General features: G+C 38.6%; 1 protein-coding gene across 1 annotated transcript; it reads right to left on the bottom strand.

Moving 5' to 3' along the window:
• Positions 1–2,081: 2,081 nt before the first annotated feature.
• Positions 2,082–9,555, bottom strand: LOC114424088 (RNA-binding protein 25-like). The gene is made up of 5 exons (XM_028390954.1): positions 9,310–9,555; positions 4,834–5,111; positions 3,120–3,198; positions 2,945–3,001; positions 2,082–2,153 (listed from the first exon to the last, which is right to left on the bottom strand). Exons 1-5 carry the CDS (start codon positions 9,553–9,555, stop codon positions 2,082–2,084), a joined length of 732 nt encoding a protein of 243 aa, XP_028246755.1.
• Between the last annotated feature and the right edge of the window lie 16,007 nt (positions 9,556–25,562).

Here is a 25,562-nt window from a genome sequence, read left to right on the forward strand (position 1 = left end):
GTGTGTAGGTAAAAGTCATTAACTTCTACTTACATTTCCTAACTGTAGGTAAAAGTCTTTAATATGTACCTATTATCTTCAACTGTAGGTAAAAGTCATTAACTTCTACTTACATTTCCTAATTATAGGTAAATGTCTTTAATATGAACATCATTTGAGACCGCAAGAACCTTCTTTCCCATTAACCGATGCCACAAAATTGCACTGTTTAGAAACAAGGCCAGAACCTAGGATTAGATATGTTCAAACATGATGTAATAATCACTAGAAATCTTCAAGTAACCTTCAAGGAAAAAAAGTATTTTCTTTTCGTTTGTTGCAATTTTCAATTAGTACTTACCTGTAGTAGTCAGGATTGGGAGCAAAGGTGGTGGTATTGAGACCACAACTGACTCTCAATCATGTTGAAGTGAAGATTCCCCACATACAATTTTCGGTCCACAGCTCCATAGGGGCCAGTTACACTGGCTGCTCCACCAGAAGCATTAGATTGAACAAGGTTCTTTTCAGCTTCAGAAGGTTTCACCATTATAGGTTGTCCAAGAAGAAGTGGGCCAGAGAGAGCAATAGCCATTGGCACTGACATCGCATCATAAAATTCAATATACCTGCATCCTCATCAAGAACTTGCATCAAGTTTTCAGAACTAATAAACAAAGTTGCAATCAAAACTTACAAAGCATACAACAAAGAGATGTAAGGAAACAAAAACTATAGTGCAGATAGATCAGGCTGAGTTTCATTTGATGTATCTGACTTGTAAAGTAAATGTTAGCCTGTCATAATAAACATTAAAAGCTAAAGCATGTATTAATCATTAAATTGACAATTCAATCAAGAGAGAATAAGAGAAAATGATAGGAAGGAAAGCATCTGAGACCAATGTTTTTAAAACTGGACCAGTCATTGAACTAAGGCACTAATTCAAGGTTCAATGTTCAACCATGGTTAAACTGCGATCGAACTGGTATTAATAAAATAATAAAATTTGATAATACATAAAATAATATGAAAACATAATATAATTTTATAAAACTAAAAATGAAACATAATGCTATAGATTCAAAGTTCAAATCAAAGTCTAAGTTTCAACAATACACAACAAGGTTCATTAACCATAACAAGTTTAGGTTCATTTTTTCATGTTTTTAAGGGAAACAAATCAAAATTAACATTATATTAAGCATTTTTCATTGACCCATTGTAAACCATTTTTCTGGTCTGACCAATTTTCAGAACAGTGATTGAGACTGGAAGAGGCAGGATTAGAGACGGTAACACGTACTTTGGAGATATATATATACATTGGAAAATCCAACCCTAGGAAAAGAAACCAAACCAAAAACTAGCAGCTGGCCTTGCTCAATAACTCACTTGTCAGATAATAGTAAAGTCAAACAAAACCAAATCCATGAGCATCTCATCTAGTAGCTACTTATAGCCATTATTTCTATAAAAAAAGGTAGAGATATAGAAAAGGAGAGTAAAATTTCCTCCATATCAACCTTACCAAGCCCCACAACCAATACAAGGGGCTTCCAATTAATAAATGGAGGAAAATAAACTAACAAGGGTATCAACATACAAATGAAATCATCATTGTATGACATGCAGAGGAAGAAAATTGGGAATAGGACCAAACAGAAAACTAGGATTATGTCATCTACCTTGAATGTGCAGCATGAATCGATTAAACATGAGTGCAAGGTATTCCCACCATCCCTCATCATTATCGCATTGCTAGTCCATTTAAAGATACAGTTAAACATGATTCTTGGATGTTGATATCCTAATACCACAATAGCACATACATAAGAACAAGAGATTATTTGACAATAAAACACATACCCAACTCCAATAATAATCTAATAAAAAAAGAGCAACGAAAGCATTTTAAAAATAATCCGGATTGCTGATCTTGATAGAATCTGAAAATAAAATAAAAAGATAGTACCAGATAATGCAGTAGATTGATTGATGCCATTAGGCTTGTTGACTTGATGTCCCTGGCATTTAGGATTACCATCATCGATCAAAGACGCGTCGTGATCTTCCTTAGCCATAATCGGCTTCAACAAGCTTTAACGACCACGACTTAATCCAACAACATTGATTCCATAGAACTTTGCGAACCCCAGCTTACATTCGACGTTCTGGAACATTGCACAACTACACGCTTGACACAGTGCTTGTACAGAGCTCATCTCCACCCGCAGCACAAAACAAATTAGTTGGAAAAATGAAGATAAACTATGTTAAGCTAGACCTAAAAACATACAAGAAGATACTGTCAGTTTGTTTCACTAACTAAATCAAATAACATGTTTTTGTAGCTTATATATATCATTAAGAAACCAGTACGACAGTACCTGAAGGAAGTGAATTGTCTTTTAATCGAGTCAGAAACCAGTATATATCATTTAAGATATGTAAGTGAGTGTTGTCTTTTCAGACAAATGAAGCATTAGCGAAGCAAAGACACATCATCATGTTGTGCATGTGGAGGTGGCGGGAGCTGAACTGCGTATTCAATTATATGTGGGCACGTTAAGGTGGAAAATGACACAGGCTGGCCGATTAGAGAGAAGAATGAGGCTTATTTATATTTCCTTTGAAATTTGTCCAAAGTAATCATGATGGATTTTGTTGTTCTTAATAATGATGTTCTACTTTTCGGTCCAAAAACAATTCCTTTTGAGTTGTCTATCTGTTTTAGGCTTTAATATCAAATAAAGCATTTCGTAACCTGAATGCCCATTTGTTCTCTTTTTCTTTAATAATCAAATAATGACAGAGAACTGATAGCTGTGATTTGTGATAGAACATAAAATAATAGTTTAAATGACAACATAAGTCAATAAAGTTCCAATGGAGAAAAATAGTTCAATAGGAAAGTCATCACAGTTCCAATGGCAAAAGTATATCAAATTTAAAAGCAACTGACCTTGCCAGCTTTTGAAAAGAACTCATACACATCTATCTCTGTTGCTTTTAGCGGCATCTAAGATCATCACTATACAAATAACCAATCATCAGAACAAGACACCAAATATCCAAATATGTAGAACTTATGAATTCATATAATTTTAAACAAACAAAAATAGGAACTTCCAATAAACCTGATAGGCAAAAACAGTTCTCTGATCCCTTTCTGGGTCTGCCTCAGGTTCTGCAGCCTCTTTTTTATCCCTAAATCTCCTGCAACTCAAATTAAAATAAAGTTATTAAAAAAATAATAAAAGAAGTTCATATTAATTAATTTTGATGATCAGAAGGTATAATTTATAGCATAATTCCAAATATACACCATTAACATTACAGTCCAAAATTGCACCTAATTTGAGAGGGAGTGATGTCTCATTCTATCCGTATAATCCAAAGTATATTTTGTTAGCATATCATCCACCAAATCATCACTTAATAATCTTTACAATATTATGCATATACTTCAGGACCTATGGTTAGGATTTCCTTACTTTATTATTCTTTGAACTAATAAAGCTAAAATTGCACCAGGAACCTATCATAAACCAACCTAGCAGGATCCATTAAATAAATCAATGATATAAAATACTAATACCTGGAAATATATAATAACATAATACCTACATCATGAATCCGGCTAAATCTAAGAGTCAGAGTAGCCAAATGAATGCCTAAGGCCCCAAGGTAAGGTGTTTGAAGAGGTGTCACCGCCTATTGGGACCATAGGAGTATCTTTCTGGTTCAAAAGAGAAATAGAAATACCTTTATATCTTATTCATAAATCATAACATTAGAAAAAGCCAAGCCAACTAACTTTACACTGAGATACTAAAGGGTGTATAATAGTTATCATATTAAAAGAATAACTATTTTTTGGGACTCTTAGCAGCAAGGAACTTAGCATACAGTGAGTTGCACACATCATAATCTTTTAATTTTAGAATTAATGTAACATATCTCAAGCAAAGTAGTCAAAAGTGAAAAGTTCCCTTAAGACACAAAGGGATTTCAATGCCTTGAGGCGATAGGCGCTTAAAACATAAAAATATACACCTTAGTAAAGAAAACAAAGTTATGTTAATGCCTTGTGGCAACATAGCAATGATATGATTGATATACATTCTCAGGCTACCTCAAGGTCACTAATGGTATGCAAATTGCAAAACAAAATCATATAAGAAATATATAACACGAAGAAGCTAAAATGCATAAAATCTACCCTCAAATAATACAAATCCAGTCTCATTTTATTAAACCAAATCAGTCCCCCCTTTCACCAGAAAAAAAGGACAAAACTCCAATTGTGATTAGTTAAAGTTCTTCAGGTGCTTTTGGGATTGTTCTCCAATCAAAATTGGTGTTTCACACTTTCACTACATTAATCCACATCGTAAAGGTTTCCATTAAAGGTTGACAAAGATTACCAACATAAAACTTCAATTCTGATTACAGAATCGAAAGCGCCTACGACATTGTATATAAGTTCAGTCCTTGCATAGAATTATAGCCACACCATTAGCCTTACCGCCATAGACAACTCTTTAAAAAGAATTCTGGATCTGGAAACGGATTTCAAGTAAACTAGTAGCTGACTAGTGAGTACTGACAAGTAAAAACTACATATCACATAATAAGAAAAACACCAATGCAACACAAATGAATAAATGCATATCTCATCGCCAATGCACACTTATTTATGTTTTCTTTTTTGTTTTTATTTCACCATACTCATGACCATCCATTCAAACCATTTGCAAGGATAATTGATGAATTGAACCAACGCTAAACTAAAAAATTAACCCTAGTTCACAAACAAATTGCACAAAACACAAAGAAAAGATCAATTACCGGCCATCGCGCATATCAAAATCTCGCTCCCTGTCTCTGTCCCTCTCGGAGCGACTCCTGCTCCATGTGGATCTCTCCCTCTCCGCTCTTTCCCTCTCTCGCTCCCGATCCTTCTCTCTTCTCTCGTGCTCCCTGTCCCTATCACGGTCTCTCCTATCCTTATCCTTATCCCTCCTCTCTCTATCCTTATCCCTGTCTTTCCTCTCTCCGTCTCTCTCCCTCTCGCTCCTGTGACGACTAGAGGAACATTCGCGGTCACAGTCTCCCTCTCGCTCTTTCTGTCATCAGCGTCGAGATCGTCATCGACGTCGCGGGGCTTTCGATAACTCCTCTCGCTCTTTAGAGTTGCTAATTCAAAAAATCCATTTTTTATTTTTTCTAGCCACGAGGGGATAAGGATGAAATGAATTTTTTTTTTTACTTTTACCTACACTATGACAAACAATTGTAAGTATAAGTATTTTTTTGACTTTTACCTACACTAATTTATGTGTGTAGGCAAAAGTCTCCGTAGGTATATGTCATTTTTTTTTTGTAGTGTAAATTAGGTAATATGTAATATTTCTTAAAATATATAACCTACCAAAATTATAACCAACCGAAATTAAGAATTAAATATATTTCGTCAAGCTGTCTACGACAACATATGCGTAAATTAGGATATATGTAATATTTTAAAAAATTATAATTACTATATTTAATTCATTTATTTTCTTTTTATTCATGATAATTGTAATTATTATGTTCAATTCGCTGATTTTATTTTACTATGCAAGAAAAAAAAACTCCGTTAAAATGCTATATAAATGATTGTATATTAACCATTTGAAATGCTATCAATTAAAGCTTACCATCAAAGGTGCATCATTTCTTCATTTTTTTATAGTACAAATGGCTCCTAAATATGATTTAGTGTCAGATATTACTCCCAAAAAAACAAATTTACGTATAATGGTTAAGGTAATCCATTTTCAATTTTCTCCAAATGCAAAGAGTACATTCCCTTTAGAATTAGTCCTAATTGACAACAAGGTGTGTATTTTTTATATTAAATTTGATAACACTTCTTATAACAAAAATTTTAATCATTTTTTCTTTTGTAATGTAGGGGGATAAAATTGGTGTCATAGTTCGAAAGCAAATTTGCTACATCTTTTAGTCCAAGGTGGAAGAGGTGACGATTTACATGCTATCAAATTTTGATATGCGTAAAAATGGTGGAGAATATCATACCACAAAGCATCCATTTAAACTGAGTTTTGAAAAGAATACAACCATTGCAAAACAACCTAAAGCAATTATTCCACAAAACATTATTAACGTGCACCTACTTAGTGAAGTCTTTCATGAGGATTTTGACCATAACGTTTTGGTTGGTAAGAGATTTTTGGTTCAAGCTCTATGTTACATTTTCATTTTATTGACATGCAATAATATTAATAATATTAATGTGTTAATGGGAGTTCTTACCATTATGCATTGTTTCCAATATTTTTAGAAAATTTGGCTTTTAACTTTCTTTTTCTTTTTCTATTCTACACATATTATAGTTGAGGAGTTAAATGCATTTGGTTCAGGTTGCGAGGCAAATATTATAGTTGTTGTACTCTTTTGTAAAGTGAAGTCTTAAAAAGACAATGGTATTTTATATGATGTCAAATAATTAGTGTCGCAACCTACCCTTCGACGGGAGGGTGAGGCGAAAAGAAATGGCACGGTTTCCAAAAAGGAGAATGCGCGGGGAGTCGCCACCAACGTTTATTTGAGAAAAACGTTAGAACAACCAAAAAAAGGTCTGCGAATTTTGAAAATAAGGGTTCGGGAGTTATTTACGCATAGGGAAGGTATTAGCACCCTACGTGTCCGCCACAAGGGACGACGACCTTTTTTATATTTTTTTTATTTTTTGGGATCGACAAGGGGGATGTCCTCGCTCCTACATATCCTCAAGTGCGATGAGGAATTCAGACCTACGTAGTTCTTTAAAGTAAGAAAATTTGATGAAGAGAACAAAAGGGGGTGATTAAGGCGTTGGACCTTGAATGATCTCATGTGACTTTGATGAAGAGAAAATCAGTTATGCGTTGGTTTTATTTTTTGTTTTTATTAACTTTCAATGTCTTTAAAAGACAACTTTACGACACTAATGATCAGTTAATGTTAAACTTTTAAAAAAGTGAGATTTACCGATGATAGATGGAGGAAATGAATGTGCACAAAACAGCAAAGGGGACCCCTAAGGGTGCATAGATCACATTCAAATTTAAAAAACAAGACTAAGCGACGGTCTGCAGTGCCTCAGCTTCATTTCTTCTTATTTCTCTTAATTTCCTTCGCTACTCAATGTTGTAACCCCTTCTCAACCCCTCTAGCACGCCTATTTATAGGCAAAGCATCATTTTGGTGGAATTGCAGCTCGCCTAGGCGAGCTAAGGCTTACTCCTGAAGTCATCAGCTTGCCCAGGCGAGCTGGTTCCTACACCTTGAAGTCATTTGGTGGCCCAGGCGAGCCAGAGGCTAGCCTGGGTGAGCTAGGGTCCAGGAAACTCAAGGAAAAGACCCTTTTGCCCCCCCCTTTTGGTATCTTTCTCATTCTTGGTCAAAACTTCGAACGATATTTTGTTTTGTGCGGTAACTGGTGTCGAACAACGTAGTTCGGCTAGCAAGAATCAAAACATTAGTGAATGATAGTCCCCGAACGAAATTAGGGTATGATAGTTGCCCCTCTTTACTTATCTTTTATTGAAAATGAAAAGGTATGTAAAGATAAGGACACTAATTTCATTCGAGTGATCTTGCTATCTGACTAACAATTGGCAAAAACCAAGGAAGAGAAACCTGTAAAAAAAAAGAACAAATAGATATCAACATGGAAGTATCAAAAGTATTAAGAAAAATACGTTGTAGTCTTGCACAACAAAGTAGGAGACATTGAAGTCTTTGGGAATGTAAAAGACTGAAGACATTAAAGAAAAAAGACATTGAAGTTTTGTAAATGTAAAGACTGAAGACATTGAAGTCTTGTAAATGTAAAGATTAAAGACATTCAAGTCTTGTAAATGTAAAGACTCAAGACATTGAAGTCTTGAAATATAAAGACTGAAGACATTGAAGTCTTGAAATTTAAAGACTGAAGACATTGAAGTCTTGAAATGTAAAGACTTAAGACATTGAAGTCTTGAAAAATGAAAAGGCTGAAGACATTGAAGTCTTGACATGTAAAAGACTGAAGACATTGAAGTCTTGTAAATGTAAAGACTGAAGACATTGAAGTCTTGAAATGTAAAAGACTGAAGACATTGAAGTCTTAAAAATGTAAAGACTGAAGACATTGAAGTCTTGAAATGTAAAAGATTGAAGACATTGAAGTCTTGAAATGTAAAAGACTGAAGACATTGGAGTCTTGTAAATGTAAAGATTGAAGACATTGAAGTCTTGAAATGTAAACGACTGAAGACATTGAAGTCCTAAAATGCAAAGACTAAAGACATTGAAGTCTTTGGAAAGTAAAAGATAGAAGACATTGAAGTCCCTAGAAACTTTCACTGAAAAAGCGAACACGCTTGGTAAAGAAATCAAACCCCCAAACTGATCAGAACAACACATTTTTTTTTCAAAAATAATGCGACGAATATGGAATGAAAGCATACAGATAGAATTTCTCATAACCAGTAATGAGATTAAGACATTTTCATTTTGTTTCTAAAGGAGCATTAGAAGAAACACTGAGTTCAACCAAATAGAGGGAAAACACACAAAGGTGTATAAAGCTTCACACAGACAAGTGTTTCATCTTAATTCCAAATCACAGATATGTCATAAATTGATTTTGCAAGTCATTTACCATCAAATCAAGGATAATGTGCATAATCATCATGGATCAATAGGACTTTTTAAGGTCGGACTTGTAGGAAATTTTGGCTCTGGTCCCCCCCTTTTTTTTGGTGTGAGTAGGAGAGCAGGCATAAAGATTTGGTTAGTAACTTAAATGGGCGATCACTCCCTATCCCTTCATGTCTTGACCAAGTTACTATTGTTTCCCTTCCTTTTTACTCTTTACAACAACCCTATACATGGTTCAGACATTGTTTGTTCCAAAGAACTTGTTCTTCTTTTCTATTTTCCTCTTGATCTTTTCCATTTTTGATTGATTTTTCTCTCTTTTCTTTTTCCTTTCTTACCTTTTTTTATGAACATTTAACTTCCTTCAAAAATCCATGACTAACCAAAAGATGATAGAAATATCCCTTGGAAGATACCCACGTAAATTCCGAGACTACACTAACAAAAATCAAAGGGCGTGCGAAAATAGAAACGAAACCACATGTAAGTTCCTTTAGTTTTTTTTTCAAACAATCATCACAACAAAATAACATAACAAAGTACTGAAAGCGATAAATAAGATAAAGACAAGTTCATAAATTTAGAAGGTCTTGGTCGGGAGGCTCAATCTCCTCAAAGGAAAAAATCCATCACATTTTCCATATCTCTATCCTCCTCAGTTCCGTCTTCATCTCCTTGGGCCTCTATGGGACCTACACCTTCCTGAAAATTAGGCCTATCCCCAGGCCATGCCACAGTAGCTCTGAACTGGTCGGGAGTAGGCCATGAGTAAGGGTTGGGGTCTTGGCACTGCTGGTGCAGTGTATACTGATAAAAGCTATCGTTCAACTGCACCTGGCCTCTATGGTTTCCCGCTTGCTGGTCAGCCAAATGCTGCATGCATGCGCTGAGATGGACTCTAGGGATGGTGGCTAATGTGGAGGAGGTGGTGGTGCGTCTGTTGTTGTTGGTCTTGCCCCACCTGCTGTGCCTGCCTTGGCATGCAGTACTTCTCAATGAAGGACCTGTTAATGAGGGGTCGAATGAGCTTTGTGGGCGTGACCGGTACCCCGTAGAACTGGCAGAGGCATGTGATCAATGCTGGAAATCCCAGTGCCTTGTTGGACTTCTTTGGGTTCGCTGGGTGTCTCGGAGGTGCAATACCTATAAACTGGTAGATGGCATCCGAGATAAGTTGTGATACATGAACCCTGATTTGGGTCAGGATAGCGTAGATCAACTGGCATTTAGGTAGCAGGAGATCAAAATTAAGGTCACTAGGAAGGATGTTGCTGAGCAGAAGCGTCATCCAAATTTGGGTCAAAGTGGTCATGCTAGTGTGCATGATCCGCACCTGGCTCCCTGCCACGCTCTGTGAAAAATCATGTCCTGGGGAGCACAGTAGCTGGCCTATGGCCTCTTCATCAAAACATGAGACTTGGCTTCTTCTTTCATCGTATTGACAACATTGTCCCTCTTCTAAGATCAACGGATGCCCCAAGAATTGGTTGATAGCATCCTCATCGTGTGGGATCCATTGGCCCGCACCCAGGAACGCTTATCCATGACTCATTCTTTAGTGGGCTAGGCATTTGCATAGAACTCCATGACTATCTCAGGGTCATACTTAGCCATGGGCTCTGTTAGCTAGGTCCAATGCCTCCTAGCAACCTCCGCCTAGAATTCTGTGTACTCTCCTTCTGTTAGTTGGACTTGTCTTTTTTTTAGGAAAGACCAATCCTTAATCGCTTTGAAACTGCACTGATGCTCCTCGCTTTGGAAACGATGTTCTTCAAACTCAATCTCCGCTTGTGGGGCTGCACGGGATCCCTCCTCTGCGGTGGCCTTCCTAGCCATTTTTAGCAGAAAGCTTCTTCGGAGCCATTGCCTACAAAGACACATCCAACTAAAATTTAGCATAAAAAATATTTTGCATGAAATACATAACCATATTATTTTTATCAGTGTGTATTATTTTGAAAGAAAGAATTTGATATTCTACACCAATTCATGTGAAATGTTCCCACCCTAGTGCAGCAAGTTTAACCAAACAATTAGGCCAATTCAATCCAAACAACTTTAAGCATTCATATGACTCATGTATTTACATCTAAAGCAATGTCCAAAACTTCATGCTTAGTTCATACCATTGGCATTTAATTTAACAATTTATGTTGATCATGCACCTAAAATAATGGCTGAACATGTGTAAGGATCATTACCCATTCAGGTTTCAAAACAAAACATATAATAGCCATTGTGACATTTCATCAAACAGTCGGTGTGCGCATGTTAAAACATGTATAAATGAGGGATAAGGAGCAACATGACATGCAAATTCGTAAAAGAAGCAAAGATGGGCCTAGAGCCATCCAATACAACCATCAAACAAAGCATTTAGTCATGGGTTTACACATAAATCATCTCACAAACATTGCAAAGAAGCAACAATCAAAGAACCACATATCGAAAGGAAAGGGTAAAATTCGATGGAGATGGCACTTACTTGAATCAGATGAAAGGAATGCAAAAATAAATGACAGAAAGGTGCACAAAATGCTTGAAGATGCTGCTGCCAATGGAATTCCCGTGAGCTTGGGTAATGGATTTTGTGATTTTGAAGAGAATGGGGTGAAATCATATTTCACCCCTCCTTTTATTTTTGTTTCTGCAGCGCCCACTCGCCCAGGTGAGTTAATATTATTATTTTTTTAAAAAGATTTTGCAAAGTTTTTTTGTTATTACTATTATTATATATATTTCCCTTCTAAACCTTATAATTATGTGTAAACTTTAGGCGAATTCATGAGATAATTTGAGAAAAACAACGATCTTAACTCGCAACGGAAAGCATAAAAACATAAAATTAAAGAGCAAAGTTTTAGAGATACTAGGTTGCCTCCTAGGAATGCTTCTTTAATGTCTTTAGCCGGACGCAGGATTATGATCGAGGCTTCGCCATCTCATCCTTCCTAACTCCTTTCCTTGATTTTGAGAAAATCTTATCATGGACCTAGCACTTGTTGGCACCTGCTCTAATGCTTTGACAAAGAAAATGTTAACATGCAAATATGAAAAAAATGCTATGAGATGTTTGTATCACCTTTCCATTTGCCCCTAGGCTTACCCAAGTTGGTGTGATGCTGACCATCACCCAAAGCGATCCTTCATTCATTTTCCCCATTGCAAGATACTTTGATGATAAGATGCAGATGCATGCATGTTTACGATCGAACGTTAAACGTAATAACTAAACACGTGTCGTGATTTCCTCTTTTTTATTGTCATGTTCAATTTTACTTAACGCTTACGACACTCGTGTTGAACGTGGCGAATGGCTCCAGAATACTGGTCGTGTGAGTGAGCAAAAAATGAGAGTGTATGTTCATGCTCAACGACAATAAAAGAGTGCAAAGGACACAACATTAGAGGGAGAGATGCAAATTATTAATCCATATTTATTAATGTTGCGATTATTGTTTTACAAAAAAACTTAAGATGCGGAGATCCTAATGAGTCCTTGAGGAGGTCCCAATATTGAGTCTTTGAATTGCCCCAAGTATTACACGTAATATCGCTTGACGATGTCAGAATTCATAGGCGAAGGCAACTCTTCATCATCCATATTCATGTGCAACAACGCTCCTCCTAAGAAAGCCTTCTTCACCACAAACGGTCCTTCACAGTTTGGGGCCCATTTACCTCGGTGATCTTTTTAAACCTGCGATACTTTCTTCAGAACAAGGTCCCCCTCGTTGAACTTACGCGGGCACACTCTTTTGTCAAAAGTGTTTTTCACTCTGCTCTAATATAGTCGCCCATGTCTCATGATAGCCAATCTCTTACCCTCGATAGGATTTAATTGGTCAAAGCATGCCTGGGCCCACTCTGCTTCTCCCAATCCCGACTCTACTAGGATTCTTAAAGAAGGAATCTCCACCTCAAACAGGATCACAACTTCCATCTCGTACACCAAAGAGAACAGGGTTGCCCCAGTAGATGTGCAGATAGAAGTCTAATAACCATGCAATGCGAAGGGGAGCATCTCATGCTAATCCTTGTATGCTATGGTCATTGTCGCAACCTACCCTTTGGTGGAAGGGTGAGGTGAGACCCAAGGGTGCATCTTCCAATAGAGGAAAATGCGCGGTAGTCGCCACCAATGTTTATTCGAGGAAAACGTTAGAAAAACCAAAAGGGGTCTGCGAATTTTAAGAATAAAGGTTCGGGAGTTGTTTACGTGCAGGGAAGGTATTAGCACCCCACGCGTCCGTCACAAGGAACGACAACCTTTAATCGAGTGTGCAAAATCATAACTTCAATATTTATTTTATTTTCCATCTTTTTATGGTTTTTTACTTTTTGGGTCAACAAGAGTGTGGCCCTTGCTTCTATATATCCTCAAGTGCGATGAGGAATTCAGACCTACGTAGTTCTTTAAAAGCTAGAAAGTTATGCGTAGAGTTGATTTTCAACTTTTGAAAAGTTCATTTTAACCAAAAAAAAGTAAAATAAAACGTTAAGGCGTTGGACCTTGAATGGATTCAAGCAATTTTTGTGGATAAAATCTTGGTTATGTGTTGATTTTAACTTTGGTTTCACCTATTTACTTTCAAACTCATTAAAAGATGAATTGTGAAGTAAATGATCGGTTGAAACTTTATTTTAAGGGTGCATAAAGCGAATTCAAAACTTTAAAATAAAAACTAACCGGTGTTGGATCAAGTGGCCTCGGAATAATTAAGAAGGGGGCGTTGAATTAATTATTCCTAAACCTTTACTAATTAAAAATTACTCTTCTAAGGCTTTTACTAAGTTATTAAGAGAATAAGGAGTAGAAGAGAAACTTAACAGAAAGTAAAAGCGGAAATTAAAATGCACAGCGGAAAGTAAAAGAGTAGGGAAGAAGGAGACAAACACACGAGTTTTTATACTGGTTCGGCAACAACCCGTGCCTATATCCAGTCCCCAAGCGGGCTGTGGTCCTTGAGATTTCTTTTCCAACCTTGTAAAAATCCTTTTACAAGCAAAGATCCACAAGGGATGAACCCTCCCTTGTTCTCTTTGAACTTAGTGGATGTACCCTCTCTTGTTCTCAGTTAAACCCAAGTAGATGTACCCTCTACTTGTACCACAAAGGATGTACCCTCCAATGCGTTAAGACAAAGATCTCAGGCGGTTAAACCTTCGAAACTTTGTGAATGGGGATACAAAATAATTCTCAAGCGGTTAGTCCTTTGAAGTCTTTTGTATATGGGAAAGGGAAGAATCAAAAGAATTCTCAAACTGTGTCATTTTGAATTCTTTGACAAGGGAGAAGGGAGACACAAAAGAATTCAGGCGGTTAGTCCTTTGTTTTTTTGGAAAAGGGAGAAGAGAGACACAAAAAGAATTCAGGCGGTTAGTCCTTGGCGAATTCTTTTTGGCAAAGGGAGAAGATATGAAAAGAATGAATAAAACAAGTTTTCAAGGTTTAGAAAACTAGAAAACTTTGGAAAGCTTTTGGCACAAAGAAGAAGAAGAAGTTCAAAGAGATTCAAGGCTTGTAAAAGATTGTATTGGATTGATAGAAAAGATTTATTGAATTTGGATAGATTTGAAAATGCAAAACAAAGTCTTTCTTTTATAGACTCTTCTTGTCTGGTCAAGAGAACCATTTAGAAGAGTTATGACTTTTAGAAAAACTTGAAACCAATTTGAAAAAGTCAAAAACCATTTGAAAAGTTACATCTTTTGATTTATTCAGAAACAATCACTGGTAATCGATTACCAAAACATTGTAATCGATTACATCTTTTTGAAATCAATTGGAACGTTATAAATTCATTTGAAAAAATTTTCAAATCCATTTTGCTACTGGTAATCGATTACTAGAGAGTAAAAACTCTTTGGTAAACATGTTTTGAGAAAAATCCATGTGCTACTCAGTTTTTGAAAAACCCTTTTCATACTTATCTTGATTAAGTCTTCTCTTGATTCTTGAAGTCAAATTTCTTCTTGAACCTTGAAGTGTTCTTGATTCAATCTTGATTATCTTGTACATCTTGAACTCATTCTTTGATTATCATGAAGTGACCTTTGAGCTTTTTGTCATCACCTTTGTTATCATCAAAACATCTTTGAATCAATCTTGATTCATCATGAAGCTTTGCTTCTACAATCTGTTGATGAACGAAGAACGAACGAAGAACGATGTAGGAATCGGTCACGAATGCGATTTGGAAGCGCCTTGGACACGTTTGTTCTTCTTCTTTCTCCTTCTTTTCCTTAATTTCACTAAATCCTTTCAATGTTGAAAGTCTGAACCCCATCCTTCAACCCCCTCACACCTATTGATAGGAAATGAGGGGAGGAGGTTGATCAGCAGCTCGCCCAGGCGAGCTCAGCTCTCCCAGGTGAGTTGTTGCTTCAACCTGAAGTGACCTTGCTCACCTAGGAGAGCTCAGCTCACCCAGGCAAGTTGGTTACTTCACCCCTAAGTCTTCTAGGGGCCCAAGCGAGCCAAAGGCTAGCCTGGGCGAGCCAGGGGTCTGAAAAAGCCTCCAAATGACCCTTTTGCCCTCCCTTTTGGGTATTTTCCATATTCTTTTCCGAAACATCGAAAAACCTTTCGGATTGCATGACAACTGGTGTTAAGCAACTCAATTTGGCTAGCAAGAATCAAAACTTTAGCAAATGATCATCCCTAGACGAAATTAGGGTCTAACAGTTGTCCCTCTTTACTTATCTTTTCATTGAAAATGAAAAGGTAAGTAAAGATAAGGACACTAATTTCATCCTAGCGATCTTGTCATCTGAATGGCCACTAGCGGAAACCCAAGCAGTGAAACCTATGAAAAGAAAGAATGTAAGAGGTATCAGGTACATCAAACAAAAGACTTTGAAGTTTTGAAAAGTAAAGGAGACATTGAAGTCTCGATAGAAGACTCTGATAGTCTTTGAAACAAAAGACTCTAATGGTCTTTGAAAATGTAAAGAGTAGAAGACATTGATAGTCTCCGCAAGACAACAGACTTTGATAGTCTTGGAAAAGTAAAGAAGACTGTGATAGTCTTGAAACAAAAGACTTTGATAGTCTTGGAAAAGTAAAGAAGACTATGATAGTCTTGACAAAAGACATTGAAGTCTTTGAAATGTAAAGAAGACTATGATAGTCTTGACAAAAAACAATGAAGTCTTTGAAGTGTAAAGGGAAGATGACATTGATAGTCTCTACAAGACAAAAGACTTTGATAGTCTTGGAAAAGTAAGGGTGGATGAAATTAATAGCCTCCGCAAGACAAATGACTCTAATGGTCTTTGAAAAGTAAAGGAGTAGATGACCTTGATTGTCTCTGCAAGACAATAGACTATGATAGTATTTGAAAAGTAAAGGCGGATGACATTGATAGTCTTCACAAGACAAAGGACTCTGATGGTCTTTGAAAAGTAAAGGAGCAGATGACCTTGATTGTCTCTACAAGACAACAAACTAAGATAGTCTTCAAAAAGTAAAGGAGCAGATGACCTTGATTGTCTCTGCAAGACAACAGACTATGATAGTCTTTGAAAAGTAAAGAATACTATGATAGTCTTGAAAGTCTTTCACTAAAACATGAACACGCTTAGCAAAGAAACAAACCCCCAAACCGATCAAAACAACATATAGTTTTGAAGAAAAACAAATGTGACTACTGGGGAATGAAAGCATGCAAATAGAATTTCTCATAACCAAAATGAGATTTAAGACATTAGCATTTCTTTTCTAAAAGAGCATTAGAAGAAACATTGGGTCCAACCGAATAGAGGAAAACTGCTCAAGGTGTATAAAATCTCACACAGGCAAGTGTTTCATCTTAATTCCAAACCACATATATGTCGTAGATTGACTTTGCAAGTCATTTCCCATCAAATCAAAAATAATATGTGCAATCAATGGATCAATAGGACTTATAGGGTTGGAGTAGGAAATTTGGCTTTGCCTATTCTGGCCTTTCCCCTTTTTGTTTCCTTTTCTCTTTGGTTCGGTGTGAAACAAGAGTGGAAACAAATATTTGGTTTGTAACTAGAGCAAGTGATCGCTTGACACACCCCTCATTTTCTCTTCTTTTATATTTTTCTCTTTTGACAATTCTGCACATTGTTCAGATATTGTTTGGTCCAAAGAACCCTTTTTTTTTCTTTTCTATTTTCCTTCACTTTTCTTCAATCTTCGATTGATTGATTCTTTTTATTTTCCCTTTTCTTTTGACACACATCTCTAACCTAAGGTAAGAGAAGCTTCTCTTGGAAGATCCTTTTGTTCTCCCTTTCTAGGGTAAGGTTGGAAATTTCCATCCTAGGTCAAGGTTATGGCCAAAAAGTTGACGTATGGCTCAAAAGGCCTACACATGGCAGGACATGATTTATGTCAGGATATCTGTTTAGCAAATGGCTTAGAAATAAGAGAATGCCCATATCATTTCCATGAAATGCATATTATGATGACTAGAAATTCATGCAAAATTAATCACAGCACACGTCCATGTGGACACTCGAACATAAGGCTTTGTGGCCATGCAAACACTAAGGCTCAGGGTTTGTTTCCTCATTAAAATCAAACCAGTGTTTCAAAGATTGCTCTTTCTATCAAGTCAGACAAACATCCGAGTCCATTTTGACATTTGGGAAAATCTTTTGTTGCGTTCACCCTCTAGGTGCACATTTCTTTTTTTTTTTCAAAAACCTTTTGCATTTTGATCCATGATTTTTACAAAGAAAACTGGCGATCATTTTTTTCTAAAGAATGTTGGTTTCTAGTTTATCTTTTCAGTTTTTTTTTTTAGAAAAAGCTTGTAACCTAGGCAAAGTTGTTACTCGAGATTACACTTATCAAAGGAACAAAAGGCTTGTGAACGAAAAGAAACCATACACAAGACCCTATTTTTTTGCTAGACAAACCATCTCAATGCAATAGTACGACAACACGCTAGAAGCGATAAATTTTCATCACAATGAGATGACAAACTGTCGCAACCTACCCTTCGGCGGGAGGGCGACGTGAGACTCACGGGTGCATCTTCCAAGGAAGGAAAATACCCGGAGTCGCCACCAACGTTTATTCGAGGAAAACGTCGGAAAAACCGGAAAAGGCGTGGTCTACGAACTTTAAGTGTAAAAGGTTCAGGAGTTGTATTTACGCATGGGGAAGGTATTAGCACCCCACGCGCCCGTCACAAGGGACAACAGCCTTTAATCAAGTGTGCAAATATGACTTCAATTTTTATCTTCCCCTTTTTTACGCTTTTTATGTCTTTTTATGCCTTTTATATTTTTTATCTTTTTGTGGTCGACAAGGGTGTTTCCCTTGCTTTTACGTATTCCCCAATTGTGATAAGGAAATCAGACCTACGTTGTTCTTTGAGAACTAAACGTTGGTTAAGTTGTTTTTATCCTTTTTTTGTAAGATATAATTTGACTAAATAAAAGGTCATTTAAGGCGTTGGACCATTAAACGATCTTTCGATTCTTTTGAAAGGAGAGAAAACATTAAGGCATTGGACCATTAATGATCTCTTGTGTTTTTGAAAGAGGTGACAAAGCTATGTGTTGATTTTAGGTTTTTTTTTTTAAAATCCACGTTTAACCAATAAAAGCAGAAAAAGACCATTTCAAGGCGTTGGACCTTAAAAAATGGTTTTTAGGTGATGACAAAAGCTTGATTTATGAATTGATTTTAGCCTTAGTTTCACTTTGATTATTAGTCAATTCGATTAAGAAAGAAAATCCCAAAGAAAAAACGTCCGATTGATTTTTTTATATTATTTTATTCAAAGATATTTTTTGATTATTATATTATTATTTTGCCTCTTTTTGGTTTTAAACGTGGCTACGGCATGATAGATCGGTCGGATATTATTCTAACAGAGATTAAAAGATGTTACAACTCAAATGATCGGTGGAAATTTATTTTATTTTTGATTAGGTGAGAAAATAACATAAATAAATGACTAAAGCACGTCAAAAGGGGGTACGGAAAGTAAATGAAATAAAAATAAAAGCATGTGAAACAAGTGGGGACCACTAAGGGCACATAGAATGAATTGAAAGGTTCGATTTCAGGAACTTACCGGTTGAAGACCGAAGAACGAACAAAGAACGGTGGAAAACCTTCGTGAAATCGCCCACGGAAACGTCTCGGAAGCGTTATGGAAGCGCCTTGGCTTGGATTTTCTTCACGGAAACAATTTTTCTCACCAATTTTAAGTGACTCTCAGATACCAGGAGGGTTGAACGAATTTGTTCTGCCCTGCTTCCCCTATTTATAGGGGAAAAGAGGGAGGTGGTTGCTGCCCAGCTCGCCCAGGCGAGCTGGGTTGCTTCCACCAGAAGGCACCGCCTTCTGTTGGAACATCCTGGAAGGCCCAAGTGGGCCTGATTGCTATTTGCACACCACTGTTTACTAAATACACCCCCCTTTACCCTTTTTTTGCTGATTCTTTTTCCATAAAGTTACGGAACTTTACGAATTATGTAACGATACTTGTTTTCTTTCCATAATGTCATGAAACCTTACGGATTACGCAATCGTCCCCTCTTTGGCTTCCAAAATGTTACGGAATTTTACGGATTGTGCATTAACACTTCCTTTCAACTCCCAACATGTCGCGGTACTTCACGGATTGCCTAACGATGGGTGTCAAGTACCTCGAAGTGGTCAAGCGAAGGTCGCATCCCACCAAACAGATGGTCTCCAGACGAAATTAGAGTATGAAAGTTGCCCCTCTTTACTTGTATTTTATTGGAGATAAAAGGGAAGTAAAGATAAGACACTAATTTCATTCGAGCGGAGCATCATTCGGCCGTTCAATATCCCCGCCAGCGGAACCTGCAAAAATTTTGAAAATGATTAGCACCGAACGACCAACATCATCCTCATATTGCCGAATTCATTCCTCTCGGTTGACAAAAGGCGCGGATGACCATAAGGTATCTCCGCATGTCATCAGGCTTGCCGCCTCTGGATGACAAAAGGTGCAGAATGACCATAATTTGTCTTTGCGTGCCATCGGACACGATCGTCTCCGGATGGCGAAAAGGTTCAGAATGACCATAATTTGTCTCTGCATGTCATCGGGCTCGCCGCCCCAGGATGACAAAAGACGTAGAATGACCATAATTTGTCTCTGCGTGCCATCGGACTCGATCGTCTCTGGATGGCAAAAAGGTGTGCGGAATGACCATAATTTGTCTCTGCATGTCATCGGGCTCGCCGCCCCTGCATGACAAAAGGCGTAGAATGACCATAATTTGTCTCTGCGTGCCATTGGACACGATCGTCTCTGGATGGCAAAAAGGTGCGAAATGACCATAATTTGTCTCTGCATGTCATCAGGCTCGCTGCCTCTGGATGACAAAAGGTGCATAATGACCATAATTTGTCTCTACGTGCCATCGGACTCGATCGTCTCTGGATGGAAAAAAGGTGTGCGGAATGACCATAATTTGTCTCTGCATGTCATCGGGCTCGCCGCCTCTGGATGACAAAAGGCGCAGAATGACAATAATTTGTCTCTGCGTGCCATCGGACACGATCGTCTCCGGATGGCGAAAAGGTGCGGAATGACCATAATTTGTCTCCGCATGTCACATGACCTCAGGGTCAGTATGACAAGATTGTGGGGCGGCCGACAAAAGCGAGGCTCTTGCTCCTACGTATCCTCAATGAGGAACTCAGACCTATGTAGTTCTAGATAACTGTGAGAATAAAATAGTCGCGGTGTTTTCTTCACTAAAATGCGAACATGCTTTAGTAAAGAAACAAAACTTCCAACTGATCAGAGCAACATATGCTTTTTTCAAATCATTTCCTATCAAATCAAAGATTACATGCGTGATCATGGATCAATAGGACTTTTCTTGAGAACGGGTTTTTTGGGGTAGCAAAGATTCTTCAAGTATGCATGAAGTGTCAAGTTTTTATGGTCATGTGATGCTAGGGCTCATGATTCATTTTCTCTATTTAAGTCAACCCAATGTTTCCAAAACATGTTCTTTTATCAATTTGTGCATTCATCCGAGTCCATTTTGGGTGTTCGAGAAAATTTTCACAGCATTCACCCTTCAGGCGCATACACATTTTTTTTCAAAAACTGATTATGATCATTGAAATTTTTTTGCAAAGAAAAGCTAGAAGTTATCTCCTTTCAAAAGCATGTAGGTTTTTTAGCTAGACAACTTTTTATTATTATTTTCTTTTTTTCTTTTTTCTTTTTCTTTTTTCTTTCTCTTTCTCTTTTTTAAGTTATTATCATTTGTTTATTTCCTCTCTCTCTCCTTTTTTCTTTTTCTCTCTGAAAAGGTCGTGCGGACGAGGGCGCACACTACCTACTTACATCTAACCACAAGGTAAACGAAAAAATGCACGAAATGGTAAGTCGCAAAAAAAATAGTGATGAAATAACTGAGAGCGATAACGACAAATTCTAACCGAAACAACAAAAAATAATAACAGCAACGTTAGTAACCATATAGATAATAACAGAAAACAGTAATGTCAATAGCAAAAGTGCGGTGACCTCGGTCACATGGCTCCGCTTCCTCCCAAGAAACCAAGCAAGTCAGTCATATCTTCATCCATACGGGCCTCCTCTGCCTCACCGGGGGATCCTGCAGGCTCCTCCCCTGCCTGGGCCTCGGGCCAGTCTCCGGGCCATGCGACCTCAGCCCCAAACTGCTCTGGAGTAGGGCATCCAAAAGGAGCAAAACCCTGCCCCTACTAACTGAGGCTGAACCGGTAGAGACATTCATGTATCTGCACCTACCCCCGATGGTTGGCCGCCTGCTGGCGAACCAAGTGCTGTAGATAACGCTCCATGCCTAGTGATCCAGTGGGATCGGCCTGCCGAGGTGGTGGTGGTGCATCTGCGGCCTGATGTGCATCACCCTACGCCTGCCTAGGCATGCAGTACTTCTCGATGAAGGCCCGGGTGATCGACGGTCAGATCACTTTACTGGGGGTGACGGGAACCTCGAATGACTGACAGAGGCCCGTGATCAACGCCGGAAACCCCTGGGCCCTGTTAGACTTATCCGGGTCTAGAGGGTGCCTGGTGGGTGGCCTACCTGCAAACAAATAGATGGCGTCAGCAATCACCTGGGCCATGTAGACGCTCATCCGTGTCAGGATGGCATACACCAACTGGCACTTAGGCAGAGGGAGATCAAAGTTATGATCGCAAGGCATGGCATTGCTGAGTAGCAGTGTCATCCATGTCTGGGTCAAAGTGGTCATGTTGGTGCGCATGATCCACACCCGCCTCCTTGCAGTGGCTCAGGCGAAATCCTGCCCCGATGTGCATAACAGTTGGGAAATGGCCTCCTCGTCGAACCCGTCGGCCCTGTTCCTCCTCTGGCTGAACTCACATTGCTGGGCTTCCTCCAAAACTAGCGGGTCACTTAGGAACTGGCTGAGGGCATCTGCGTCAAAGGGAATCCATTGACCCCTCACCCATGAATGCATGTCTCGCACTCCCTCCTCTGTGAGCCAAGCATTAGCGTAGAACTCTAGGACTATCTCAGGGTCAAACTTAGCCATGGGAGTCACCAGCGACGACCAACGTCTGCGAGCTATCTCCACCTGAAAGTCCGTATACTCATCCTCCCTGAACTGGACGCGCCTCTCTCTATGGAACGACCATCCTTTGATGGCCTCGAAATGCTGCTGGTGCTCGGCGCTCTGGAAACGGTGACTATCAAACTCGGGGGTGGCACTAGACCCTTCCGCTGCGGCGTCTCTTCTAGACCTCTTCGTGGAAAGCTTTTTCGGAGCCATTTCCGGTGAAGACAAACGTTTGGAAAGTCAACTGCTTCCAACTGCTTCCAACATAAACATCAATTTAAATTTAGGGCAAACTCACATACATACTTTTATGATCATACATGCACACAAGATGCTCTGCTACCTAAAAACTATACTCATGCACATTCAAAGCATTTTGCTACCCAAATTACATACATGCATTTCTTTGTACACATGCATACTTGAAGAGTCTTTGCTACCCCCAAAAAAATTACATTTCATGCGTATTCAAGTATCTTGCTACTCAAATTACATTTCAATTCAACAAGGTTTTTGGTGAGGTATCTTTTTGCTATCTATATGCAACATACATATATCTTGTGAGGTATTTTGCCACCCACGTTTATTTGTGGAAAACCGGTCATGAAGAATATTCCATATTCGGGAGTTGTATTTACGTTTGAGAAAGGTATTAGCACCTATCACATTTGTCCGAAAGGACAACAGCCTTAATTTTAGAATTGTGTGAAATTGTGTACCTAAACTTTTATTTCTTTTTTATTTTTGAGGTCAACAAAAATGGGGCTGTTGCTCCTACGTACCCTCCATTGAAGAGGAAATCAGACCTACGTAGTTCTTTCTAAAGGACAAATCAAGCGATTCTTTTTACTTTGGAAAGAGGTCCTTTTAAGGCGTTGGACCTTAAAATGACCCATTTTTACTTGGTGAGAAAAACTGAGGTATCAAACCTTAAAATCCTTTTTAGTGATTTTTTGCGGATGAGCTTGACTTTGCCAGTTGATTTTAGCCTTAGTTTCACTTTAGTTATTAGTCAATTCAATTAAGAAAGAGAAATCCCAAAAAGAAACGTCCGATTGATTTTTTTTGGTTTATTTTACTAAAAGATATTTTTTGATTATTATATTATTATTTTACCTCTTTTTGGCTTCCAATGTGGTTACGGCATGACCGAACGGTCGGATTTCATTTTAACCGAAATTAACAGATATAACAAATCAAATGATCGGTGGAAATTTATTTTATTTTTTGATTAGGCGAGAAAATGACTTAAGTAAATGACTAAAGCACGTCAAAAGGGGGTACGGAAAAGTAAATGAAACGAGAATAAAAGTACGCGAAACAAATGGGGACCACCAAGGGTACATAGAATGAATTGAAAAGTTTGATTTCGGGAACTTACCGGTTGACGACCGAAGAACGAACGACAAACGACGAAGAACGGTTGAAAATCTTCGCGAAATCACCCACGAAAACGTTACGGAAGCGCCTCGGCTTGGATTTTCTTCACAGAAACAATTTTCCTCACTAATTTTAAGTGATTACGAAGTACCAGAAGGGCTGAACCTTTTCTTCTTCACTCCTCCCTCTATTTATAGGAAAATAGGGGAGGAGCTTGCCACCCAGCTCGCCCAGGCGAGCCAGGTTGCTTCCTCCAGAAGCAACCGCCTTCTGGAGGAACATCCTGGAAGGCCCAAGTAGGCCTGGTTGCTATTTTGCACCCCCTTTTTTACTAAATACACCCTCCCTTTGCTTTTTTGGTGATTCTTTTTTCCGTAAAGTTACGAAACTTTACGAATTTTGTAACGATACTTGTTTTCTTTCCGTAAGGTTACGGGACCTTATGGGTCATGTAATTACTCCTTTTCTAGCTTTCGGAATGTTATGGAAACTCACGGATTACGTAGCAATACTCCCTTTTGATTTCCGGCATGTTCCGAAATTTCACGGATTGCGTAACAATGCTTCCTTTTGATTTCCGGCATGTCTCGGAACTTCACGTATTGTGCAACAAAGGGTGCCAAGTACCTCGAAGCGGTCAAACAAAGGTTGCATGACATCAAACAATGGTCCCCGGATGAAATTAGGGTATGACAGTTGCCCCTCTTTACTTGCCTTTTATCGGAGATAAGAGGAAAGCAAAGATAAAACACTGATTTCGTCAGTCTTCGCCCTTTCCGTGATTGGTCTATGACGACTCCCATCTCTCCTTCTTCTTTCTCTGCACAACACAAAACAAAACACAAACAACAAAAACACCAATAACATAATATACACATATACACATGTTTGGCGAAGGAACAGATTGGGAAAATAACAAAAAACCATATTTCCCAGTCACCGGAGGCTCCGCGCTTGATAACGGAGGACACATGAACAACGCTAGGCAATCAAATCATGGGGATCCGAATAGGATGGTGGAGGATACACGAACAGCACTAGGCAATCAATTCGTGGGGCTCCGAACTCAATGGTGGAGGACACATGAACAGTGCTAGGCAATCAATTCATGGGACTCTGAATAAGATTTGAGGGTGGAGGATAGACGAACAGCGCTAGGCAATCAATTCGTGGGGCTCCAGACTTGATGGTGGAGGATGCATGAATGACAATCAATTCATGGGGCTCCAGATAAGATTTGAGGGTGGAGGATAGACGAAAACGCTAGGCAATCAATTCGTGGGGCTCCAGACTCGATGGTGGAGGATGCATGAATGACAATCAATTCATGGGGCTCCGGATAAGATTTGAGGGTGGAGGATAGACGAACAGCGCTAGGCAGTGAATTCGTGGGGTTCCAGACTCGATGGTGGAGGATACATGAATGACAATCAATTCATGGGGCTCCGGAAAAGATTTGAGGGTGGAGGATAGACGAAAAGCGCTAGGGAATCAATTCGTAGGGCTCCAAACTTGATGGTGGAGGATGCATGAATGACAATCAATTCATGGGGCTCCGGATAAGATTTGAGGGTGAAGGATAGACGAAAACGCTAGGCAATCAATTCGTGGGGCTCCAGACTCAATGATGGAGGATGCATGAATGACAATCTATTCATGGGGCTTCGAATAAGATTTGAGGGTGGAGGATAGACGAACGGCGCTAGGCAATGAATTCGTGGGGTTCCAGACTCGATGGTGGAGGATGCATGAATGACAATCAATTCATGGGGCTCCGGATAAGATTTGAGGGTGGAGGATAGACGAACAGCGCTAGGCAATCAATTCGTGGGGCTCCAGACTCGATGGTGGAGGATGCTTGAATGACAATCAATTCATGGGGCTCCGGATAAGATTTGAGGGTGGAGTATAGACGAACAACGCTAGGCAATCAATTCGTGGGGCTCCA

Source organism: Glycine soja, chromosome 8, assembly GCF_004193775.1.
Source record: "Glycine soja cultivar W05 chromosome 8, ASM419377v2, whole genome shotgun sequence".
NCBI lineage: Eukaryota > Viridiplantae > Streptophyta > Magnoliopsida > Fabales > Fabaceae > Glycine > Glycine soja.

Bases quoted from the DNA above. Each gene is read 5' to 3' on its own strand.
- LOC114424088 (XM_028390954.1), bottom strand. From the start codon at position 9,555: ATGCAGCATTTGGCTGACCAGCAAGCGGGAAACCATAGAGGCCAGGTG. The intron at 3,002-3,119 runs GTTTATTGGAAG...TGATGATCTTAG, and splicing joins GAACTGTTTTTGCCTATCAG to ATGCCGCTAAAAGCAACAGA. The intron at 2,154-2,944 runs GTCAGTTGCTTT...GCAATGTTCCAG, and splicing joins TCTTTTCAAAAGCTGGCAAG to AACGTCGAATGTAAGCTGGG.